The sequence below is a fragment of the Budorcas taxicolor genome, chromosome 1 (assembly GCF_023091745.1).
Source record: "Budorcas taxicolor isolate Tak-1 chromosome 1, Takin1.1, whole genome shotgun sequence".
NCBI classification, from domain to species: Eukaryota; Metazoa; Chordata; class Mammalia; order Artiodactyla; family Bovidae; genus Budorcas; species Budorcas taxicolor.
Window position 1 is genome coordinate 205,423,671 of NC_068910.1, and position 25,285 is coordinate 205,448,955.

Here is a 25,285-nt window from a genome sequence, read left to right on the forward strand (position 1 = left end):
TCAGAATTTTCATTGCTTTTCAACCTAATGTGTGCAGCCCCTGCTGTGTGCCAGGCATCACTGAATTGGTGTGGGCACTCAGCCCTGGCACGAAAACACCAGTCCTCAAGGGCCTGCATTTCAGTGGTCTGACGATGTGCTTTCTGTAATTTCTGATGGGTCCCTTAGCACTCCACGAGCCTGGGGTCCGTTCACGCTTACTTTCCTGCCTGTGCTTGCTGTTGTCAGAAGACGTGTGTACACAAAATGTTCACTCAGTGCTGCTCTCTCTTTAAGACTGTGGTGGAGTTGGCTAAAATAGTCAGAAAACATTAAAACTGAACATCCTTTGTATTTCATATCCCGTTATGGAGTTAGAATAAAATAAGTTTCTCTAAAATGGTCTGCCAGACATTTTAAAAATACCTTTTTCCCCCTGATTATAAAAGTTATATATGCAGAAAATATGAAAGGACCTAACCACAAGAATGAGAGTTCCTCCCACAAAACCCCACAACCCAGAGGTAGCCCTGTTAGTATCTGAGTGTAATAATTTTTTTGAAGAAAATTCTGCCACATATACAAAGGTTTCTTATCGTAATTTTTCTCTATGCCATTTAAAATGTCTTAGTCAACATCATTTTCCAATACTACGTAATATTCCATTCATATTTCTGTACCATAATTTACTAAACTGTTTCCTTTTTTACTGGGCATTTAGGTTGTTTCCAGCTGTTTGCTACTATAAATAAAACATAATAACTGTCTTTGTTAATGAATCTCTATTTGCATCATGGGTGTTTCCTTAGGGTCAGATTCTCAGAAGTGCAGTCTGAATTAAACAGACCTAACATGTTTAAAGTTTATAACATGTTCAGTTCACTTCAGTCGCTCAGTCGTGTCCGACTCTGCAACCCCATGAATCACAGCATGCCAAGCCTCCCTGTCCATCACCAACTCCCGGAGTTCACTCAGATTCATGTCCATCGAGTCAGTGATGCCATCCAGCCATCTCATCCTCTGTCGTCCCCTTCTCCTCCTGCCCCCAATCCCTCCCAGCATCAAAGTCTTTTCCAATGAGTCAGCTCTTCGCATGAGGTGGCCAAAGTACTGGAGTTTCAGCTTTAGCATCATTCTTTCCAAAGAAATCCCAGGGCTGATCTCCTTCAGAATGGACTGGTTGGATCTCCTTGCAGTCCAAGGGACTCTCAAGAGTCTTCTCCAACACCACAGTTCAAAAGCATCAGTTCTTCAGTGCTCAGCCTTCTTCACAGTACATCCCAAAATTCATATCATCTGTGACTTAACTTCCTCTCTGTCTCCCAACAGTACCATACTAGGTCATATAACCCTACAGCAAAGACTTGTTAACATGGATGAATGTTCAGAGATCGAATGTTAAACTGAAAACTGTGGACAAACAGGTACATTTACAATGATCTCGCTGGTGGTTGGACACTTCTCTTAGGAGTGTGATTGTTTTCCTAAGGGAATGGTTTGAACAGAGAGATTTGCTTGGAGATGTCCCTTGGCCTATAGACCAACAGCTTTGTCAAGCTCAGCTGGGTGTAAGAATGAGCTTACAGGACTGGACACCCCAGGCCCTGGACACCTGCTGCTCTCTCTCTCCAGGATGCTCCCCTGCAGAGAGCCCCATGGCTTATTGTCTTCCCGCAGGTCTTGCATAAATGTCACCTCTAGAGCAGCCTCTGTGGCCACCACGTCTCTCTCCCACCCCTCACCCTGCTCTCTTCCCCGGGTGGCTCTCATCTCTCTATCATTGCTTGGAATTCTAGGTGTGCGTTTGTTTACCATCTGTCTCTGGAATCCCAGGAGCAGGGCTCCCCTCTGCCCTGTCCGTTGTCTGGCCTTGTTCATGTTATTCTGTCTCAGGATCTCTTACCTTTAGGTGTTGTGCGGTTGTCAGAGTGACTTGTATCCCAGCTTGTCGTTAAGGTCACCCTTCTGATATGGGGAGAATCAGCTTGGGGACAGATGGATGGCCTTGAGAAGGAACTTGTGATGCCAAGAGGTCATAAAGGCCCTGAGGAGGGCTGGCCCTGGTGTTGGGGGGTGTGACTTGACTTTTATTCATCACATTGGCCATTTGTATGAATTTGAGCCTGCAGCCACTTTGGACACAAGCTACTGGCCCTCCTTCTGGGGCTGGCGGCCCCTCCCTGTGTCACGGAGCAGCAATGCAGTGTCCCCCAGAGCCAGAGGGACAGGCGGACCCACGCTTGGTTGTGGTGTTCCAGTTAAGTTCAACACCTGACTTAAGGGGGATACATGGGCTCAGCAAGGAGTTAAACTCGGGTTACATGTAGACCCCAGTACTCCCTCACAGGTGGCACAGAAAAGGTCATTGCCCAAATGTCAGTGATTATGTTATGGGAAATCATGCCTTGTGAGCGCAAGGACTGTTCCTCGGGAAGAATTGCTGATGCACGCCTTCCTCACTTAGAGCAGTTGTCTTGACGGCCGTGTTGTCAGAACAGCGGCAGGTGGACAGAGCACCGGACGCAAGGCCTCTTCTCTTTCTCCAGGTCCAGCACGTACCGTCCCAAGGGTTTTGATGTCACTGTGAAGTACACGCAGGGGAGCTGGACAGGCTTCGTTGGGGAGGACGTGGTCACCATCCCCAAAGGCTTCAACAGTTCTTTTCTTGTCAACATCGCCACCATATTTGAGTCAGAGAATTTCTTTCTGCCTGGGATTAGATGGAATGGGATACTTGGACTGGCTTATGCTACCCTGGCCAAGGTAAGAATGATGGGTGGGTCTACGAACATCAAATGATGGAACAAAATTCTGCAACCAGTCTCTGGAGGGGCCAGCAGAGGGGTCCATGCTGTCCAAGACAGTCAGTGAGAATCACATGGTTGACAGACCAGTGTTCACACGATTGATTAGATCTCTAAGCATTTTTAAAATTTAAGGTAAATGGTGAGATTCTTTGAGCCTTCCCGTAAGATATTCCCATGGCATGGCTTTTTTCATTTGTCTTTTCTGTTTATTTTACTTGTGTAGTTGACAGATGTTAACAGAATCTGAATGCCTTTGATGATGGTGCTTGTCTAGGAGTTTTTATTAGGGCAGGATTAAGAGAAAATACATTTATTAAATTTATAAAGGGGACTTCCAATGCAGGGGATGAAGGTTCGATCCCTGGTCAGGCAACTAGGATCCCATACACTGCACAGCATGGCCAAAAAAATTCTTTAAAAAATAACATTGATAAAGAAAGAGCCTCAGGGTGACAGTGGAAACTCCGCAGGAAGAGATGTCCCGCCAGGCATGGAGCATGACACTACTTTCCCCTCACTCTGGAACTGGGGCCCAGACATCTGCAGGCACACCCTGGGGATCGCCAGCCAGTGGAAGCAGTGATGCTTCGAGGAGAGACAGTGAAACCTCACCCTCATCAGCATTAGGACCATCACAAAACAGGGAAAGACCGCATGGTTCTCTGTCCTTGGTCTACCCAAAGCAAGCAATGATCACATGTGGGAGGAGGGGGGTGGGCTGGGAAGGAAAGGATGCCAGAGGCAGGCAGATCTGACAACCCAGTGTGGCCCCAGGGCCCCGAGAGGCCAGGGTAGGTCAGTGTACACGTGAGGGGAGGTCACCCCTCCTGGCCCATAACCAGGCACCCTGGCTTGGCTTCTCCTTGTTCAGACAGGCTTTGAGCCAGCGCTAAGTGTGAAACAAAGAATTGTGGGTATAGAAAGTCCTGTTTTCTCTCTGGAAGGATGTTTGCTCCAGCTCGAGTTTACTAGCAAGTGATTCAGGCAATGAGGTGGGGGGACTCGGGAGCGGGACATAGAGGGCAGGGGGCATTTCCCAACACTGTAGTTTCTTAAGGAGAAAGAACAACCCGTGACCCCTGGACCAAGACCATTACAAGATGTCCTTCCGTGGAGTCTCAGGACCTCCCCAAAAAGCAGACTTCGTAGGCTTACGTTAGTTATGTGTGGACAGAGGGTTAGAGAGGTTTACCCCTTGCCGAGGACTGTCAGAGCACAGAGCCCTGTCTGAAGAGCCCAGATGGACGTTAGAGCTCAGCACCATAGGGCTTTCCAGGTGGCTCAGCAGTAAAGAATTTGCCTGAAATGCAAGTGATGCAGGTTCAATCCCTGAGTCTGGAAGATTCTCTAGAGAAGCAACCCACTCCAGTATTCTTGCCTGGAAATCCCACGGACAGAGGATCCTGGCAGGCTACAGTCTACGGCATCACAAAGTGCCGGACATAACTTAGCAACTGAACAACAACCGTGAGCAAAGTTCAATATGAGTTCCCAGACTTGTAACAACTTCCATTTCTAAATACTTTTCACTGACAATTGACTACATGTTTCTTCTTGTGACTTCAAAAATAAAAGATATACGATTGATTTGATGATTATTTGGGAGATGGTACCTTAAAGCTAAATTATCTGGAATTAATAATACATGAAACTTCCTCTAGAATAGACTGCTTCGGGTTTTGGGGGATGTCCAGACTCCCCACAAGACCGTGTATCTTTTTATCTATGCGATTCCAAGATGGCCAGCAATTGGCTTCATGTTCCTAGGTTAGGGGAGACCAAATCAGGATTTACAGGAAGTGGGGCATGGCTAGAAACAGCACCGGCAAGGCGGTCTGGGTTGGTGGCCCAAAGACATTTCTGAAATAGATTCCGTGAGCACCCACTGGAGGGTGTCAGAGTGTGCAGAGGCCCCCAGCTGATGCTATCTGCTCCCCCACCAAAGATGTGGTTATGGCCACCTGCAGGGCCTCAACCTGCTGAATCAGGTTCTCTACTGGTCCTGGGCAGCTATGTGCTTTTAAACCTTAAAGGGATCCTAAGTCCTGCGGAAGAATGACTTGGTGCAGTAATAATAGACCCTGTCGCATGTACCGGGCACTTTTCAAAGCACTCTGTATGTACTGACCCACTTAAGCCCCAGAAGAGCTCTGGGATGTGACTATGATCCCCATTTTACAGATAAGGAAACAAAGGGACAAGTCACACAGTTTGCAGGCCAGGGGTGGAGTCAGGATTCAGTTCCAGGCAGTGTTTACCTGGCTGCTTCTCATGAAGGCAGACACAGGCTGGATCATCACCAGACCCAACCTGGTTTCTAGAGGGGGCTTTGTCTCCTTCCTTGACCCAAACACAAAGTGTTTAGGCTACAATTACACAGAGGGATTGTGCCAAATTCTGCCAGAGTCCACAGAGGCTGAGAAAGAAGCAATAGGAGGCCAGATACGAAGGAGCTAAATAAATAGGAAGGTTTCTGTCTGATCACACTGCCTCCAGAATTAGTTTCAGTTCCTACAGATTATAAATAATCCTTCCCTAGATTTACTGTGGATGGCCAGAAGATGCCTGGAGCATCTAAGCTGCTACAATTGTTGAGTTTTCATCAAGAACAAACCATTTATAGTAACAAACTCTAATCTCTCCCAGTTGTCAAAGCCAAAATGGAGACATGGATCTATGACATTCTCTCCTCACCACCAGCACCTATGAGCCCCCTGCCCCACTCCCACAGCTAAGACCTGCTCACAGACCATCCTTCCTTTTCAGTTCTAGAGAAATGGGGTTGTTCTCTGAAGGCATGGTTACATGTAAGGAGGCACGGAGGATGTTACTGACGTATGGCAATGAGGAGTGATGGGCTGTTTAAATTGCAGGACAATAGCATCATCCTTTTCTGATCACAACAGTAGCATTATTCCTTTTCCCGTCACCAGAGTTCAGCAGACAGCCGGCAGAACGAAGCCTCCTCCCGGGGGTCTGGGATGTGAGCTGTTCCCTTGGGTCAGGCACCTGTCATTTGCGTGCTGGACGACTGTGACTGAAAGGGGTAGAAAAAGAAACTTTTTCTGAAGCTGCTAAGGCAGCTCCTGGAGACCCTGTTCTCTCCTTACTCCAAAATGTCTAAGATTAGACTCCACCACCTACCTAGGTAACCCATTTCTGCATCTTCTCACGCTGATCTCACGAGGTGGTCAGATGATAAATGGGACAGCCACTTCACAGCTTCAGGAAATACTATCTTATCTTCCCAACAGAGACACTGCCCCAAAAGGAAAAATACCAAGTCACAGGGAGTTTTGTTGGAGGTTTCTGAATTAGCGGACTTAATCATGAGCTTGTTTATTTCTTAACCTTGAAAATATTAAATAGAAAGAAATGCCATGTTGTACACCATGCCTGGCCCCTGCAGAGGGGGACCCCTTGTCTACCCTGGAGTCCTTAATCAGCTGCCTTGTTTCCCTGCCCCTTCTGCAGCCTTCAAGTTCTCTGGAGACCTTCTTTGATTCCCTTGTGGCACAAGCAAAAATCCCCAACATCTTCTCCATGCAGATGTGTGGGGCCGGACTGCCAGTAGCTGGATCTGGTACCAACGGAGGTAGTCTTGTGGGTATCTTTTAGTCTTAAAGGGGGGAAAAATCACAAACCAGTGGGGCTGTTTTTCCTGCTTTATTAAGACTCTGATAGAAATATTAGACACATAGAGATACATGTGTGCTGTGAAAGTTTTGATAATCTTTGTTTTATAGCCTTAAAAATGGATAAAATTAGGTAATTTTCAATCTTTCCTAAGCATCCTGCTATCTAATAAAATGATTCTCACTGCTTCCCCAAATTCCTTTAAAGCTTTTTTTTAAATATTCCTTTGAAAGGTAACTGATTTTGTTGAGTGTTGGAGGGAGGGGCATATGAGGACCTGTGGGGCAAGGTGGTAGGTCGGCTGTGCTCTGGGGAGTGGGGCCTGGGATTTCATAAATTTGTTGGAGCGACAGGAGCACCTTATGCACAGAAGTACATACACATGCATATACACACATGTTACACATCTTATACATACACTATACACATCTTGAGTTGCGAAGAAGAGCACAGAGAGATAAGAACGCCTTCCTAAGCGATCAGTACAAAGAAAGAGAGGAAAACTGTAGAATGGGAAAGACTAGAGATCTCTTCAAGAAAATCAGAGATATCAAAAGAACATTTCATGCAAAGATGGGCACAAAAAAGGACAAAAAGAGTATGGACCTAATAGAAGCAGAAGATATTAAGAAAAGGTGGCAAAAATACACAGAAGAACTATACAAAAAAGATCTTAATGAACCAGATAACCATGATGGTGTGATCACTCACCTAAAGCCAGACATCCTGGAGTCTGAAGTCAAGTGGGCCTCAGGAAGCATCACTACAAACAAAGCTAGTGGAGGTGATGGAATTCCAGCTGAGCTAGTTCAAATCCTAAAAGATGATGCTGTTAAAGGGCTGCACTCAGTGTGCCAGCAAATCTGGAAAACTCAGCAGTGGCCACAAGACTGGGAAAGATCAGTTTTCATTCCAATCCCAAAGAAAGGCAATGCTAAAGAATGCTCAAACTACCGCACAATTGCACTCATCTCAGACTCTAGCAAAGTAATGCTCAAAATTCTCCAAGCCAGGCTTCAACAGTACCTGAACCATGAACTTCCAGATGTTCAAGCTGGATTTAGAAAAGGCAGAAGAACCAGAGATCAAATTGCCAACATTCATTGGATCATCAAAAAAGCAAGACAGTTCCAGAAAAATATCTACTTCTGTTTTATTGACTACACCAAAGCCTTTGACTATGTGGATCACAACAAACTGGAATATTCTTCAGGACATAGGAATACCAGACTACCTTACCTGCCTCCTTTGTATGCAGACCAAGAAACAACAGTTAGAACTGGACATGGAACAACAGACTGGTTCCAAATTGGGAAAGGAGTACCTCAAGGCTGTATATTGTCACCTGCTTATTTAATATATATGCAGAATACATCATGCAAAATGCCAGACTGGATGAAGCACAAGCTGGAATCAAGATTGCCAGGAGAAATATCAATAACCTCAGATACGCAGATGACACCACCCTTTTGGCAGAAAGCAAAGAACTAAAGAGCCTCTTGATGAAAGAGGAGAGTGAAAAAGCTGGCTTAAAACTCAGCATTCAAAAAACTAAGGTCATGGCATCTGGTTCCATCACTTCATGGCAAAGAGATGAGGAAACAGTGGAAACAGTGACAGACTTTATTTTCTTGGGCTCCAAAATCACTGCAAATGGTGACTGCAGCCATGAAATTAAAAGGCACTTGCTCCTTGGAAGTAAAGCTCTGACCAACCTAGACAGCATATTAAAAAGCAGAGACATTACTTTGCCAACAGAGGTCTGTCTACTCAAAGCTATGGTTTTCCCAGTAGTCACGTATGGATGTGAGAGTTGGACTATAAAGAAAGCTGAGCGCCGAAGAATTGATGCTTTTGAACTGTGGTGTTGGAGAAGACTCTTGAGAATCCCTTGGACTGCAAGGAGATCCAACCAGTCCAAAGGAAATCAGTCCTGAATATTCATTGGAAGGACTGATGCTGAAGCTGAAACTCCAATACTTTGGCCATCTGATGTGAAGAATTGACTCACTGGAAAAAACCCTGATACTGGGAAAGATTGAAGGCAGGAGGAGAAGGGGGTGACAGGTGATGAGATTGTTGGATGGCATCACCAACTTGATGGGCATGAGTCTGAGCAAGCTCTGGGAGTTGGTGATGGACAGGGAAGCCTGGTGTGCTGCAGTCGATGGGGTCACAAAGAGTCAGATACGACTGAGTGACTGAGCAACTGAACTGAACTGATACATAGTTACACACATGAACATGCACACAGCACACACACGAGTACATGCTCACATATGTGCACACATATACACACTACACATACATCATATACACATATGCTTGCACACACTTACACATGTACACACAAGTATATACACATGGATATGCACATATACACACATACTTGTGCATACATACACACATGCATGCATGTACACACTATATACCGTTACACAGAGATTTGCATAATACATACTTGCATGTGCATACATACAGGTACAGGCACAGATGCACACACATACCTATACACATACACACACACACACAGTGAAACAGAATCAATGCTGGGAACATGCCATATCCCAAGTGTCTCCCTGATGGGCCTGCACCCAGATGTCTACAGTGGGAGACGAAGGGGAGAAAGCACATGAAGGGCCCCCAGGGGGGTGATGCTGACCCCTTTGCTCTCCGACTGCGAGAAACAGCCTCACACAGGTTTTCGTCACTCTGTTGTTTTACCACCTTTTCAGAGGAGAGAGGTGATGTTACACAGATTTCCAAAATGAAGTTTTGATTAGAGAAGCTCTTTTGTTCCTCTTTCCATGCAAATCTGTGGGGCAGGAAGTCATCCTTCGTCTTCTGAGGGACTAAATTTTGCCAGTCTGTGTGGTTAACCATTTTATTGCATTTCTTTGCCCATGACTGGGATGGGGTAGGGGAGGATCTCAGTATCAGAAAGCTGGAACTGTATGCATTTCCTCTACATAAGAGAAATTATCAAAGCCTCCTGATTAGAGTGGGACTCTGATTTTCCAACACATGGCCCCAGAATGTTCCTTGTTTAATTTCCAGGCCTATGCATTTGTTTATAACATCCTGTTAAATTGGAAGTACTGATTCCAGTGAAGTTTTGCCTTATATTATAAGAGCATGCTTCTCATCAGAAAAACAAGTATTGTATGTTAACACATATATATGGAATCTAAAAAATAGTACTGATGAACCTATTTGCAGGGAAGGAGTGAAGACACAGATGTAGTGCATGGACTTGCGGACACAGTGAGGGAAGGAGAGGGTGGAATGAATGGAAAAAGTAGCATCAATATGTATACACTATCATGTGTAAAACAGATAGCTGGTTGGTTGTTGTATAACACAGGGGCCCCAGCCTGGCCTTCTGTGATGACCTGGAGGGATGGTAGAGTGAGGGGAGGGAGGCTCAAGAGGGAGGTGATATATGTATAATTACGGCTGATTTGCCTTGTTGTATAGCAGAAACCAACACCACATTGGCAAAACAGTTTTCCTCCAGTTAAATAATAAATTTAAAAAGCAAAAAACCACGCTTCTTTGTGTAACTTTGTTATATGCCTATATATTTTTTCTCTTAAATATGTAAACATTCTCCTTCCCAGGTCCTAGGTGGAATTGAACCAACTTTGTACAAAGGAGACATCTGGTACACCCCTATTAAGGAAGAGTGGTATTATCAGATAGAAATTCTAAAATTGGAAATCGGAGGCCAGAGCCTTAATCTGGACTGCAGAGAGGTATTTCCACTCTTATCTCTTTGTCTGCGTGTGCCTGGGCCACTAAATTTGCATATTTAATTCAGCTAGTACCTGAATATGAAATCAGACTGTGCATTACATTGCAAGATAAATCAAAAGCTCATGGCAATAAAAGTTACAGGGCCTTGTTGTAGATAATTTTATATCAATGACCCTCCCTCTAATTGCTTCCCTTCAATTCCTCCGCTTGAAAAGGAGGAATTAGCATAAAGTGATGAGTGAAAAAAGTTACATAGAACCACGTCATCCTGGCCAGATGGTCTCTGAACTCGGTTCAAGAGAGTAAAGTAAGCAAGGTTTTTATCGGAGGAAAAGGGGACTAAAAATAAGCAAAATGAAACCAGAAATACATCATCAGCTTTATCCTCCATCCACATCTAATCCCCCATTTCCCCCCCAGTACACAGTTCTCACTCGAAGAAACGTTATGATCTAAAGATGTGGGTGGCTGATGGTGCTAAGAGGAGGCAGAGCTGGGAAACCGCATCTCTCGTTAACCTCGTTCACACCTCTCACTGCATTTTGGCTTATTTGTGGCACATAATGACATGATTGTGATGATCTCCAACATTTTCAGAATTGTTTTTAAAAACCACCAGCATTTCATCAGCATTGATTGTATTCGTGCCTGTCATCATTAGCTTTCACTTTAACCATCACATTGTACCATGAGTTCTCATATAGAGATGCCTCTGCAGAAACAATCAAAGCTTGATAAAGGGATGGTCCAGTCCCCTGGGATGGTGTTTCTTTCCTAAGTCTACAAATCTGTTTATTGTCAAAAAGACATTTATTTGCCACTGAAGAGTCCAATGGTAGAATCAGATGGGCTGGCCTAAAATAAAGTACAAACTCCGTATGTGTGTGTATGTGTGTATTGGAGAGTATAAGCGCCTTTGGAGGTCTGATTCTCATATTCTTCATTCTCTCCTGCCCCCCTTCCCAATCTGCCACTCTTGCCACAACAGAGAAAACAATAAAAGTGCTGTCGTCCTACACCAACATTTCAGTGTACAAGCTTTTCTTACACACACAGGCATGATAGTTTTGTGAACAAACAAGGCCGTATTTAAATTAGAGTTTTTCTAAACGGAAATTAGTTTTACACTTGAACAGAATATGAATCAGTTGCTGTATTTCGGTTTCTCACAATTGTTCACTCCTCCCACCTGCTACCTAAACAAATCCTTGCTTCCTTTTGACCTGATTTGTGTATTTGGTCATATGACTCAGGGATTTGCCATAGAAATGGGAAGATTGAATTGCCCATGGCTCCCTCCATCCCCTGGCAGCCTTGCTCATCCAGTTATGTCCCTAGAGGCTGGGTGTCTTCTTTGGTCTTAGCCCACTGACCTCCACCTTTTCGCTCAGCCACATAAAGAATGACGGGGGAGCAGGGCTGGCAGTGTCTCTGTGTTGTAAGATTCTCTTATTGAATGGGGCTCTGGTTCCATTCTAAATGAAATATGGGGTATCTGTTGAAAAACCGTCCTTCCTCCTCTTTCTCTGCTAATGAAGTAATACAGAGTTGATTTTGCATGATTTACATAAATAACATTCAGTGTTTCATTTCAACCTCTAAAGACAAATGGGTCTTCCCTCTTCGGTGGGGGTAGGTAGGGAGCGGGGTGGTCCTTTATGGAATCCAGCCACTGCTGAGTAAGGGGAAAGTTCTTAATTAAGCTGTTGATTTTGGTGATATCACTGCCCTTTTCTGGCCTCAGTTTCTTTATCTGTAGTGAAACACTGGGTGAGGAAGTTCATGGTTCCCAAGTTCTGAGAATATGAAATAAAGTGTAGCCACCAAGGAGGTACCATGGCTACTGAATGCGTGTATCACAGAAGCTGGGTGATGGCAGGCTGGACTGTGCATTGATGTGGGTGTTGGTTGCTCACGTGCCTTCTCCCCTGTTCTAGTACAATGCAGACAAGGCCATCGTGGACAGTGGCACCACACTGCTGCGCCTGCCCCAGAAGGTGTTTGACGCCGTGGTGGAGGCTGTGGCCCGCACGTCTCTGGTGAGTCCCCAGAATGTTCAATGAGTCTCGGAGGTCACACCAGGTCAGGACCACATACTGGGGAGTACCACCATGTATTCTAACAGTTCCAATCCAAGGGTTTGGAGGGTTGTTTTAATGATTATTTCTTAGGTTCATGATCTTATTCTTGGATGGTGGTGGTGTTTAGTTGCTAAGTCATGTCTGACTCTTGCAACCCCATAGCCTGCCAGGCTCCTCTGTCCATGGGATTTCCCAGGCAAGAATACTGGAATGGGTTGCCATTTCCTTCTCCAGGGGATCTTCCCAACCCAGGGATCAAACCCCAAAATCCTGCATTGCAGGCAGATTCTTTACCACTGCGCCAGCAGGGATTCCCACTTTATTCTTTGATATTAACCAGCAAATAATTCCTTCACTTTAATCTCAGAGGTCTTGGATCTAAAGATGCAATTCTTTTCAGTATTTCAAATAATAATGTAGTTGCTATGGTACTTTTTTAAACTACAGAAAAATAAACCACTTGGTAACACATTAAATAGTAAACCAGGAATGTGTTTGTAGCTTTTTAAACAAACCAAAAATTATGCTCCCTTTTCGGCCTTCATCCAAGCTGTGCTGGGATTTTTAACTCCTACTTCTGTAACAAAGTATGATTCACAGAAGACAAAGGTCAATCCACCAATATAGTAATTATTTTATGGCCACGCTTTGAAATACCATTAAAATCGTGGTAAGGGCAACATGCCTTGAGGGCCTGGTTAACAGTCATCCCAGTGTGACCCCAACTTTTAGTTAGTTCAGGCACTAGGATGGACCACGAAGCATTGATTGCAAGGACCACAGCCTTGGGGGGCAGATGGACTTGAATTTAATCTAGTTTCTGCCACTTATTAGCTGAGTGCCTTGTGGGGCAGGGGGTACTTTTGTGCCCCCTGAGAGCCTCTGTGTTCTTATCATGGCTTGTTGTGAGGGTTTAGGGTAACACAATAGGTGTTTGGTCAAGAAGTACTTCTATTTAATGTCTAAACCATGGTGCTACTGCTATTTGTTTGAATGCAAGATAAATATTTCTCTCAGCTTCTTGAGTGTCTTCATAAGCATCTGTCCACTCAGGGCCACTCTTACAAGGTCACCAAAAAAAGTCTTTCTCCTGGTTCTGACTCCAGTGGGGCTGACCGTCCCACGGCTCCATTGGGCTGTGGCCAAACCCAGAGCCGGATGGATGTAAGAGGCACAGCGGTTACTTTGTCACAGGTGATGTAGCAGAAACAGAGAAGAAAGAGCAGGCTTTTGGTTGTCCTGGACCAAAACTTCAAAAGTCTGAATAAAAGTGCTATGGGAAATGCAGCAGGCAAATCAAAAGAACGCAGAGGGGAAACCAGAAGAAACAACACCGAGGTCCTTTGTGAACTGGGAGGTCAACAGTACAGCGGACAAAAAAGCCAGAGCAAACCTCTGTCTTGTCTAATATCTGCTGAATCAGAAAAAAAGTGGCAGGCAATGATTTTAGTGCCTTAGATTTAGGAAACTGGCTGAAAACCAGACCATGCTGGAAATACAGAGCAATATGCTGCTTCAGAGTAAAAAATGTCCTCAGTGAAATTAACATGCGCATCCTCAAATTTAATATTCTGAGCTGTAAGGGTTTTACCCTCCGTCCCAAGGACACACTGGCAGCACCAGCATGTGACTCCAGCAAGCCCATGACCAGCCTGGGCCTCTGCAGATTTTGTGACTTCAGCCAGAACCAGCCGGGCTGTGGCGGAGGGGCGCTAGCATGCCTGAGGTCAGCACAGCATGTGTTCAGCAGTGCCTGACTTTGTAAGAAAAGCACGAGGTGGAAGGAACGAGATTACGAAATGTGTTTGCCTAATCTAAAATTGTCCTCTGGTTTCAGTGCCTGCATCAGGAAGGAGAGGCCCGGGAGGATGTTTGTCTTGAGCAAGGAAAGCTCAACAAGGGGGGATGCTCTCTGTCTCACGTGCATGGACCGGAGATGTGCCTGAGCATTCTCTCTGCTGGGTTCATCTTAGCTGGCTCTCTTCACTTGGGTTTTCTTTCTTAGTTAAGCAAAGGGCTGGCTTGAGAGAGGTAAATACCGTACAGATGCCAGGCCCTGTCTCTGGGCCTGGATAGTTTAGATGGGATTTTAGAAATGAATAGTTTGTACGTCTGTAGTTCTTTTTAATTACTGAAGTATAGTTAATTCGCAATGTTGTATTGTTTCAAGTGTACAGCAAAATAATTCAGATATACATAGATATAGATATGTAGAGATAGATCCTTCTTCAGATTCTAGAGCCCCTTGGACAACAAGGAGACCAAATCAGTCAATCCTAAAGGAAATCAACTCTGAATATTCATTGGAAGGACTGATGCTGAAGCTGAAGCTCCAATACTTTGGCCACTTTATGAGAAGAACTGACTCACTAGAAAAGAGCCTGATGCTGGAAAAGATTGAGGGCAGGAGGAGAGGGGGCTCGACAGAGGATGAGATGGTTCGATGGCATCACTGACTCAATGAACATGAGTTTAAGCAAACTCTGGGAGATAATGAAGGACAGGGAAGCCTGGCGTACTGCAGTCCATGGGGTCTCGAAAAATCAAATGTGACTTAGCGACTAAACAACAATATAGGTTATTACAAGATATTGAATACAGTTCCCAGGGCTATGTGTTAGTCTGTTTTTTAAATGAGCCTGGTGGGGAGTTTTGTGTTTGATGGGGATCTGGGCTCCCCACCTGTTCAGCTGTGACGCCCTTTTTAGCTCAGGCCCAGTGCTTCTCCGTCTGCAGAATCCAGCAGCAGGATGATGCCTTCTGTAAACTGACTTCTGACTTTCAGCTCTCTGATCTGAGTGTCTAGACTCTCCCCCAGGACACAAGGCTTGGCCCCCAGGAGGCTTTCCAGACTCACAGGCACCACTTTGGAGGCAGACGGTCCTGTACCCGCTCCTGCACTGTGCCCCTTAGGCAGATTACTTGGCCCCTCTGAGCCTCATTCTTCATCTGGGGATTGCAGCACTTTGCCCCCCATGCAGGCCCTACCACCCTTCACTCTTGGTAAAACCTAGCAAGGTGACCGCCCCTCCCCCTCTCAACTCATCCAGCAGAGAGTTCTTCCCTGTGATACGTATTTCAAACCGACTTCACTTTTATAAAATGCACAAATATTGGGTTGGCCAAAAAATTGGAACTTTTTGGCCAACCCAACACATTAAGGCATTAGAGACTTTGCAGATCAGCACTGCAGTGGGTGAAGAGACCGCAGGCCCTTCCTCCTGGTTGTCTGCCCTGAGGAGGCGGCTCCTGCCCTGCATGGTCCTGAACAGGCAGCTCTCACCATGTGTTCATCCGGGGACACCGTGTTTTTCTCAGTTGCTGTCCGTCTTGACCTCCATAGCAACCATGCTTACCTGCCTTATCTGTTCTCTCTGCTTCCACAACACCCTCCTCTTGGAACTTCCTCCCCACCCTGTGCCCTGCTTCATGGGGGTCTCCTTTGCTGGCCTGCTTCTCAGGGTGGGTCCTGCATCCCCTCCCTTCTCTCTGTACCCTCTCCTAAGTGATCCCATCCACGGCCACACCATCACTTCCCACGCATTGGTCACTGACTTTCAAATGCTTCTGTCTAGCGCAGGCTGACTCCCTGGAGAGTAGATTCAAAGAAGTGACCTACACAAATCCTGCTAGAATGCCTTAATCACATCTCATGCGCTCAGATCCCTGATAACTGATCTCTGATAAACGCCCGATGGTGCCCATGGGTCCCTCCCAGCTGTAACTCCTGCCCCTTCCTGTCCTTAGTACCACCCTCCATAGCCTCATGGTGTCCCGTGGGACAGGTTCCGTGCTCTGCCCGCCTGCTGCTCAACTTAGCTCATGTACTTCTTCCTCCGGGACCTGACAGACACCTCTTCCTTCCAATCAGCCTCTTCTAGCTCCACCTCACATCCACTTCACTTCACCTGTCCCGTGCCCTCCTAGCTCCACCCCTGTCCCATACCCTCCTAGCTCCACCCCTGTCCCATGCCCTCCTAGCTCCACCCCTGTCCTGTGCCCTCCTAGCTCCACCCCTGTCCTGTGCCCTCCTAGCTCCACCCCTGTCCCATGCCCTCCTAGCTCCACCCCTGTCCCATGCCCTCCTAGCTCCTTCCCTGTCCCATGCCCTCCTAGCTCCACCCTGTCCCGTGCCCTCCTGGCTCCTTCCCTGTCCCATGCCCTCCTAGCTCCACCCCATCAGGTGTCCTCTTAGCTCTGCCCCATCACAGGCACCTCTGCTACTGACCTGAGCAGGGCAATGTGCTAGGTGTGTGGAAAGAAACCCATCCGACCCAGCCCTTCTCTCTGGGAGCTGGCAGGAATAAGCCAGGTCTGCTTTTGTAGACCGCTGGATCTGGTGAGAGGGCTCAGGAGTGATTTGTAATTAACTTACAGATTCAGCAACTAGTGGACAAGCATGATCGGCTTTACCCTTCTGCCCCCTGATGAGAGGCATCAGTGAACATTCTGTGTTCTTGGTCATTGATTTTGTTCCTCCAAGAACATTCCCTGTGTCTTTCCTGTGGGCCAGGTTTTAGGAGTATGGAGAGGAGATGGGGGAGCCGACAGCAGACCTGTATCCTTAGAGGAATCAGGTTCCCCCGCAAGAAACAGAAGTTAGCCAACCACACCAATAAATGTAAAATTATAACTGCTATAAAGAGAAGCGCTAAGGAGGAGAGATACCTGGTGCGATACCAGCACTGTGGCAGATAGTCAAGGAGGGCTTCCTGGACAAGGTGGAATTGGGAGTTGAGATCTGGAGGAGAAAAAAAGATGTTCCAGAAGAGCAGAGGGTCCCTATAGGGCTGTGTACCAGGAGGAAACTTACTGGGCTCGGGGAATGTATAGGGAAAGTGATGACCAAAAGGGCTTTGAGCACATTTAAAATCTCATCTCTCTTCTAACGAGTATTGCCTGCTACAGTGTGACTCTGGGTGAGTTATTTCACCTCTCTGAGCACTGGTTTCCTCTTCCGTAAAGTGGAGGGGGAGCTGTTACTGCACTGATACAAGTGTTGAGGACCAAAGTGCCTGTGGCAGGTCTAATATCAGTAAGTAACCCACATGCCTCGGTAATTTTACTAATTTTGATTTTTGTCATCACCATCACTCTTCCAGAGGACTGATGTCTCCGCTTTGCTGTCCAAATTAAACAGAGTTTACCGCCGTGGGCATCTGGCAAGGTGACGAGGAGAGCTGGGAGCTACTTGCTGTTGATGTGCCAGACTTGTCACTGTTTGTCATGTGATCTTGTTTTGTCTAGATTCCAGAATTCTCTGAAGGTTTCTGGACTGGTTCCCAGCTGGCATGCTGGACGAATTCTGAAACACCTTGGTCTTATTTCCCTAAAATCTCCATCTACCTGAGAGACGAGAACTCCAGCAGATCATTCCGTATAACTATCCTGCCTCAGGTACGAACGTAGATTTGTGCTTTTGTCTTTTCAACGTGAAGCGTGCAAAAGTAAAGCACTTCATGCATAATATATGCATTTCGATATCACCCCTGTATTAGGTAGCGATTGCTATATGGCAACCCACTCCTGTGTTCTTGCCTAGAGAATCCCAGGCACGGGGGAGCCTGGTGGGCTGCCGTCTATGGGGTTGCACAGGGTCGGACACAACTGACACGACTTAGCAGCAGCAGCAGCAGCTGTGATAATGCTACATAACAAGCAACCATAAAACACAGCAGCTTTGATCATGAGCTTTCTGTTCGTGAGTCTTGGCGGGTCTGCTGGTCTCTGCAGGCACATGTCCCTGGTCAGCTGGTAGTTGGCCAGGGATAGGTCGGCCTCGGTTTAGGATGGTCTCAGGTGGCCTCACTTCCATATCTGGTGGCTTGGTTGATGGAGAGATAAGACCATTGTCTCTCACCATCCTGGCTCACAGGGTGGCAGCAGGATTCTGTGAGACAGAAAGCAAACACACAGGGGCTCCTGAAGTCCAGCCCGGAACTGGACTCCTGGCACCGTGTTTCCCAAACCAGGCCAAGGGCAGCCCAGATTCTCGAGGAGAGGATGGAGATGCCAGTTCCTGATGGAAAGAACTGCAAGGCCACATCACAAGGGTGTGCCTACCAGGAAAGGTCAAGAATTGAGGACACTTTTGCAATAAGTACCAGTAACACCAATATATGTTTAGTTCCAATTTATTTATAAACAGAAACTAAAACTGGATGCTCAGAGATGAAGCTATGCATTTTTCCATATTCAATAAATCATTGACTCCTCCTTCATCCTAAGCATCTGTCCTCCCCATCTCACCTCTGCCTGCTCTTTCCATCCGCAGAGCCCTCACTCACATCCCCTCTCACTCCCACCTCAGGACCCACTGGAGTGCCTTCCGCACACCACACCCTCTCTTCTTCCAAAACCATTGCCAGATTCCTCGTGCCAAGCCGCAGCTCTGCACCCCACTCCTGCCATCCTGGAGACTCGCCACTCTGGCTTTCCTTGACCTCGCAGGACCCACCCTCGTTCTCCAGCCTGCTTCCTGCTGCACCCTTGACCTTCCTTCCCCTCTTGGTGGCTGTCTTCCAGTACTGGGTGCCTGCTCCATCTCCTCACTTTCCTCCCCTCCACTGCCTGAAATGCCCCCCTCCTCCCCACTCCATCTGTGTATCCACATTCTTCCCATCCTTTAAGACCCAACACAAACAACTCTTCTTTGTTGAACCTCTGCTGAGCAGAATGGTCCACTTGTGAGCTTGCCTTGCAAACTTATAATGTGTGTTTTCTAGTCCACTCATCTGGCCCGGAATCATATCTTCAGGGTTGAGTTTATGCTGTTGCCTTTTTCATTTAACTTCTTTTTTCTTTATTTGCACACACACTTATATTTCTTCCCCCATTACATTATTAATTCCTTGAAGATGAGGATCATGAGATTCAAAGATCATCTTTCCTTTTCTAACACTGCTCTCTGGTGAGGGGGTGGTGCATAATAACTGTTTGTTGAATGGACAGATGAATGTGTCTTTGTTGCAGTTTGGTGAATTTGAGATAAAGGAGTGGGACTGGGGGATAGGGAAGGAGGAATAATTTCAGAAGAAAAAAAGGAAATGATAAATATGGCTTTTTCCCTGTTCTCAACTTTATATGGAGAAGTGCATTCCAAAAATGGAGAGCTGTTAGGGTTAGGATTGAAAGCTTTAAGAGAAATAGCAGCCCAACAGAGGACACAAACACAGAGCCGGAGGCTTGAGTTACACTCACAGCACTGCCCTTGACTCAACACTGTAACTCTGAACGGTCACTTCTCCCTTTCTGTGTGTGTCTCTTTAAGTATAAAAAGAGGAATAATAATACTCACCAAAGACATTTTCAGAAGACTGCAATATCCTTGGATGAACAGCACTGCGTAGGGTGATGTGAGAATGGTATGTTTACAGCACCTTTAAAATTATGTGCTCTTTGTGATTAAATTTTGGTCAAGCCACCAGCAAAATGTGGACATTATTTCCCCAGTGTGGTTTGTCACTAAACTTGAAACCCAGCTTGGGGACAGAGGTAAATGTGAGCTGGAGAATAAATGGTGTGTGGGTGAGTCGACAGTCAGGGACTCTAAGAAGCAGGAGGAAAGCAGGCTTGCAGGGTGACGCCTGTCATTACATCCAGAGCAGGCAGTAGCCATCTGAGCTGATGATCCACTGGGGCCCATCAACCGCTTTCAGGACCAAGTGCTGGGTGAGCGTGAAAAGATAATGAAGGAGGTCTGGGAGTATTGCATTTAATTTGCACATCTCTGCATAAGAATTCAGTTTTATTCTCACTTATGAGACTGTAGATATCTCTTGGTTGACTTTGACATGTCCACATTTTCAGTCTTTTAAAATCTTCTTTCCCCTGTTGTCCTGATTTCTCCTTCATCATCCCTATCCCAGTTGCTTTCCATTGCCTTGATGGGAAAGGATGACAGTCATGAACCATCACCTGATGAGAACCTCATGAGCCCCATATTCTGGTAGCACACCCTTGGGGACAGAACTGGGGGCCTCCCTCCCAGCCCTACCTGATTGAAGCCCTTCCTGACATTCAGAGCAATCATCAAGGCTCCTGGTCACCCAAATTTTAGAACGAGGTCCCTACCCAGGACCAGCCAGGCATCAGCAGCAGTAGATGGATGATCGATTCTAAGTGCAGAAGAGTCATGTCAAAAAACAGAGTGCCTGTGCCCAACTCTACTTTCCAAAACCACATGGGCTGAATCCTGTGTGTGTTCAATCATTCAGTCAAGTCCAACTCTTAAGAGACCCTGTGGACTGTAGCCTGCCAGACTTCTCTGCCCATTGGAGTCTCCAGGCAAGAATACTGGAGTGAGAGGCCAGGTCCTTCAGGGCATCTTCCCAACCCAGGGATCCAACCTGGGTCTCCCCCACTGCAGGCAGATTCTTTACTACCTGAGCCACCAGGAAATCCTATTTGGCTTATTTTAAAAAGCAGCCCCCGGCCCACAGGGAAATTCTGAATTTTTTCATATAATCCTAAAAACATAAATAGTTTCAACCTAAATACCACCAGATTGTCTATTTGTGCTATTTAAGTTTGAAGGCAAGCATTTTATTCTGAGACCTAGCGACACTGGAGCTTTCTCAACATGTTACAAAATTTACAGTCTGGAGTTTTTACGGGAGGTCAGTGGGGACACACACAGAAAGGTCAGAGTGAGAGATACGAAATCAGTTGGCCTCATGTTTGTGTCAGTGTCATCAGTTGCATTTTATTTGGTGATTTGGGGGGCTTTTATTATGGAATTCTTTCATTCAAAGGTAGGAGTGTGTGTGTGTGTGTGTGTGTGTGTGTGTGTGTGTGTGTGTGTGTGCTCTAGGACCTGCTTACAGGGCCTTAAATGGAAGTGTTTTAGTAGCAGCTAGATACATCCACTACCTTTTCTTAATTTATATTGACCCTCAGGAGAAGTTGTCTATTTCATTACACTGATCAAGCTCATCCATTTAACACACATTTACTGAGGTCCTACTGTGTGCAGAGCATATACAAGATACCTAGGAGCCAAGAACAGAGTTGAGAATAGGACAACTCCTTGCTTTGAAGAAGGGTTTACTGATAGACCCCAATCAGTGCCTGGTTTAAAACTGCTGTACCCACCCTCTGGACACAGTCGCTGGTTGATGTCCAGTGGGTGATGACTCCAGAACCACCCATTTGGGCCCTTGCACACCTTCCTGCCTGGAGACCCCTTCCCCCTTGTCTTTGCTGCACATGGCAAGTACACTGACGTTCATCTTCCTCGTGTGTCACTTTGATCATGCGTGTTTTGATCACACAGACAACATGTTATTCATCTTGGTATTGCTGGTACCAAGGACAGTGTCCAGGCCTTATGAAGTGTTCAGTAAGTGCTGAGCAGATAGGTGGTGGGTGGATGGATGGACAGATGGACAGCTCCTAGATGGCTGTACCTGTGTACAGTCAGAGGTGCTGTGCGTGCTCCTATACTTCAGCAGGTTCCTCACCAGGCACAGGGTCCCAAGTCCTGGACGGCAGGGCTGGTATCGTCCTCTCCGTTCTCTGCAGCTCCGATGGCACCTTGGAGGGTCTGAGCACACAGCGACCTCAACAGTTCTGTGATGTTGCCTGATCTGTGCATTTTCTCTCTTGCTGTTTCCTCTTCAACAGCTTTATATTCAGCCCATGATGGGGGCTGGCCTGAATTATGAATGTTACCGGTTCGGCATCTCGCCTTCCACCAACGCACTGGTGATTGGTGCTACCGTCATGGAGGGCTTCTACGTGGTCTTTGACAGAGCTCGGAAGAGAGTGGGCTTTGCGGCCAGCCCCTGTGCAGGTAAGTGATGCTCCCGTCAGACAGGGAACCGCGGGAGAGCACCTGATGTCAGATAACTGACTTGGAAGCAGGTCTTGATGACAGGTCAATGCTGTTGAATTGTTTCACTCATGCCTGTCATCAACAATCAAAATCTTAGTAACAGAATGCACTGTGCAGATAGCAGAAAGGAATCAGAGTAATTCATGCCAAACTTTTAGTCCAGTGCTAAGTTTTACAGTCACTAAGTCATGTCTGACTCCTTGAGATGGCATGGACTGCAACATGCCAGGCTTCCCTGTCCTTCACTATCTCCTAGAGTTTGCTCAACCTCATGTCCATTGAGTAGATTATGCCACCCAACCATCTCATCCTTTGTCATCCCTTTCTCCTCCTGTCCTCAATCTTTCCCAGCATCAGGGTCTTTTCCAATGAGTCGGCTCTTCGCATCTGGTGGCCAAAGTATTGAGGCGTCAGCTTCCGCATCAGTCCTTCCAATGAATATTCAAAACGGATATCCTTTAGGATTGACTGGTTTGATCTCCTTGCTGTCAGTGCTGAGCACACAGCAAATGCACAATGAATGTTAGTCATTATAGTCATCTCTCATATTAAACTTAAAATGGTATCTCATACCAAGAATAATAATACTCTATAGGACCTTGGGGATGAATTACAGTTTTCAGACAATGAAAGCAAAATGAATAAAAAAGAAAATCCATAGATAAGCTGTGTATATTTTCTTCTTCAAAGATGTCCTCATTATGAAATAAGAGTTAAGTGCCCGTCGTTGCTATTTTCTGAATCCTAAAATCTTAAAACTAAGGAGTCCGTTTTTCTCATAGAATGTTTTTGAGGAGATGGTACGAGGATGACACAGCAGTATTATTCAGCGGTGTCTAGCTTGACAACTGGGTGGCTCTTCAGAAAGACCAGGAGAGCACAATAAAGCTGATAGGGTGGTTAACCCCATTCCACTTGGAAGCGTCTGGAGAATAAGCAGTTTGCTTGAAACGGAGTGTTCCCATAGCACATGGTTTAGAGGGAGGATCAGGTACTTCTGACTAATAGCCGAAGCTAGCAAGAGAAAGGCAGATCTCAGTGGCAGGAAATTGAATTGCTAGAGGGATGAAGAATGCATATGCACCAGGGTAGAGGCTGGGAGAGGTGTTGCACTAAAGATAGGGTTTCAGAGGATGGAAAGCATCCCACTGCATTGAATTTGGGTTCAGGAACATCCTTGAGTTGTGCTGATATCATGCTAAAGGTGATTGTTCAGTCACTCAGCCATGTCTGACTCTCTGTGATCCCATGGACTGCAACATGCCAGGTTTCCCTGTCCTTCACTATCTCCCAGAGTTTGCTGAAACTCATGTCCATTGAGTTGATGATGCCATCCAACCATCTCATCTTCTGTCACCTCCCTCCCCTCAATCTTTCCCAGCATCAAGATCTCCAGTGAGTGGGCTCTTCATATCAGGTGGCCAAAGTATCGGAGATTCAGCTTCACCATCCGTCCTTTCAAAGTATAGTCAGGCTTGATTTCCTTTAGGATTGACTGGTTTGATTTCCTTGCTGTGCAAGGGACTCAAGAGTCAGCACCACAGTTCAAAAGCAATTCTTTAGCGATCAGGGGAAGAACAAGAAATGTGAAGTAGATAAGAACTAACAACAAAAAGATGAAATGGAAGAAAGTTGAGGGTTATAGTGAAATACATGACTATTATGTAGTGAAGGAAATAAAATATGAATCTGATTTTTTAAAATAGCCTTAAACATTAGCTGTAGCTGTAGGACTGATGGGGAAGCTGCCGACCATCCTGGTGGCCTGCACTTGAACCAGACCTTCACTTTGACCTAAGACCAATGGAGATATTTGGAAGGGAGTGAAGGAGGTGAGAGTACACAGGGAAAATGCCAAATGCTCACAGCTGACTTACTCAGGAGGTGAGGTTTCAGTTTTTATTTCTTACTGTCTAAATTGCTAAATCATGATCGTAAAATAGAGGCCCAGTAAATACAGCAGGTAAGTGATGCTTCATATTCTCATTTCAACAGCAACTGTCTATTCCCACTAAATAAAATAACAATATGGAAGACAGAAGATAAATAGCAAAGGGGAAAATTGTATCTGGACTGTTGCTGTTTAGTCTCTAAGTCGTGTCCTACTCTTGTGACCCCATGGACTGTAGCCCACCAGGCTCCTCTGTCCATGGCATTCTCCAGGCAAGAATACTGGAGTGGGTTGCCAGTTCCTCCTTCAGGGGATCTTCCTGACCCAAGGATCAAACCCATGTCTCCCACATTGGCAGGCGTGTTCTTTACCACTGAGCCACCAGGGAAGCCCATCTGGGCTACAGGCCACTTCATATTCTCTATGAATAAATCATCCCCACCATGTACAGATCTGATGTCTTGCCCCATGTACAGATCCGATGTCTTGCAGTATATCTTAAACACCAGCGTGGACTTCTTTGACTTTGCCTTAATGAATAGACTCGGCACCTTGAGGTTTATCACTTTTTCAGCCATGAGTAAACGTTTACCTTTCAGGTGTGTATTCACTCTTTCAACCAGCTAGATTATCACTGAAAGAGCGCTTTCGCTGCAACCTGAAACACTACTGTATCTCCCATGACTCTTTGCCGTCTTCTACCCAGAGGATCAAAGAAATATAGCAACTTTCTCCGCAATTTCTACTCTCTTGTTAAATACCATGAAAGTAAAGGCCTCTGTGGCAACAGCCATTAGATTGTCCACTTAACATATCAGAGAACATAATCATTGCTTGTTTCTGGGTGAATTGCTGTTGGAAATAGTTTAATATTAAGTGTCTCTAAGTAGAGCGGAAATGGTATGGACCTAACAGAAGCAGAAGATACTAAGAAGAGGTGGCAAGAATACACAGAATAACTATACAAAAAAGATCTTCATGACCCAGATAATCACGATGGTGCGATCACTCACCTAAAGCCAGACATCCTGGAATGTGAAGTAAACTGGACCTTAGGAAGCATCACTATGAACAAAGCTAGTGGAGGTGATGGAATTCCAGTTGAGCTATTGGAATTCCTAAAAGATGATGCTGTGAAAGTGCTGCACTCAATATGCCAGCAAATCTGGAAAACTCATCAGTGGCCACAGGACTGGAAAAGGTCAGTTTTCATTCCAATCCCAAAGAAAGGCAATGCCAAAGAATGCTCAGACTACCACACAATTGCACTCATCTCACACACTAGCAAAATCATGCTCAA

The 25,285-nt window shown here is 45.9% G+C and overlaps 1 protein-coding gene across 1 annotated transcript in view; it reads left to right on the top strand.

The window, feature by feature from the left end:
* The window catches only part of BACE2 (beta-secretase 2), a 104,287-nt gene that overhangs the window by 55,733 nt on the left and 23,269 nt on the right, over positions 1–25,285 (top strand). The window contains exons 3-8 of the mRNA XM_052641515.1: positions 2,526–2,742; positions 6,261–6,389; positions 10,043–10,177; positions 12,116–12,217; positions 17,507–17,656; positions 21,884–22,052. Of these exons, the coding sequence (XP_052497475.1) occupies positions 2,526–2,742; positions 6,261–6,389; positions 10,043–10,177; positions 12,116–12,217; positions 17,507–17,656; positions 21,884–22,052 (902 nt within the window). The remainder of the gene's footprint in view (positions 1–2,525; positions 2,743–6,260; positions 6,390–10,042; positions 10,178–12,115; positions 12,218–17,506; positions 17,657–21,883; positions 22,053–25,285) is intronic.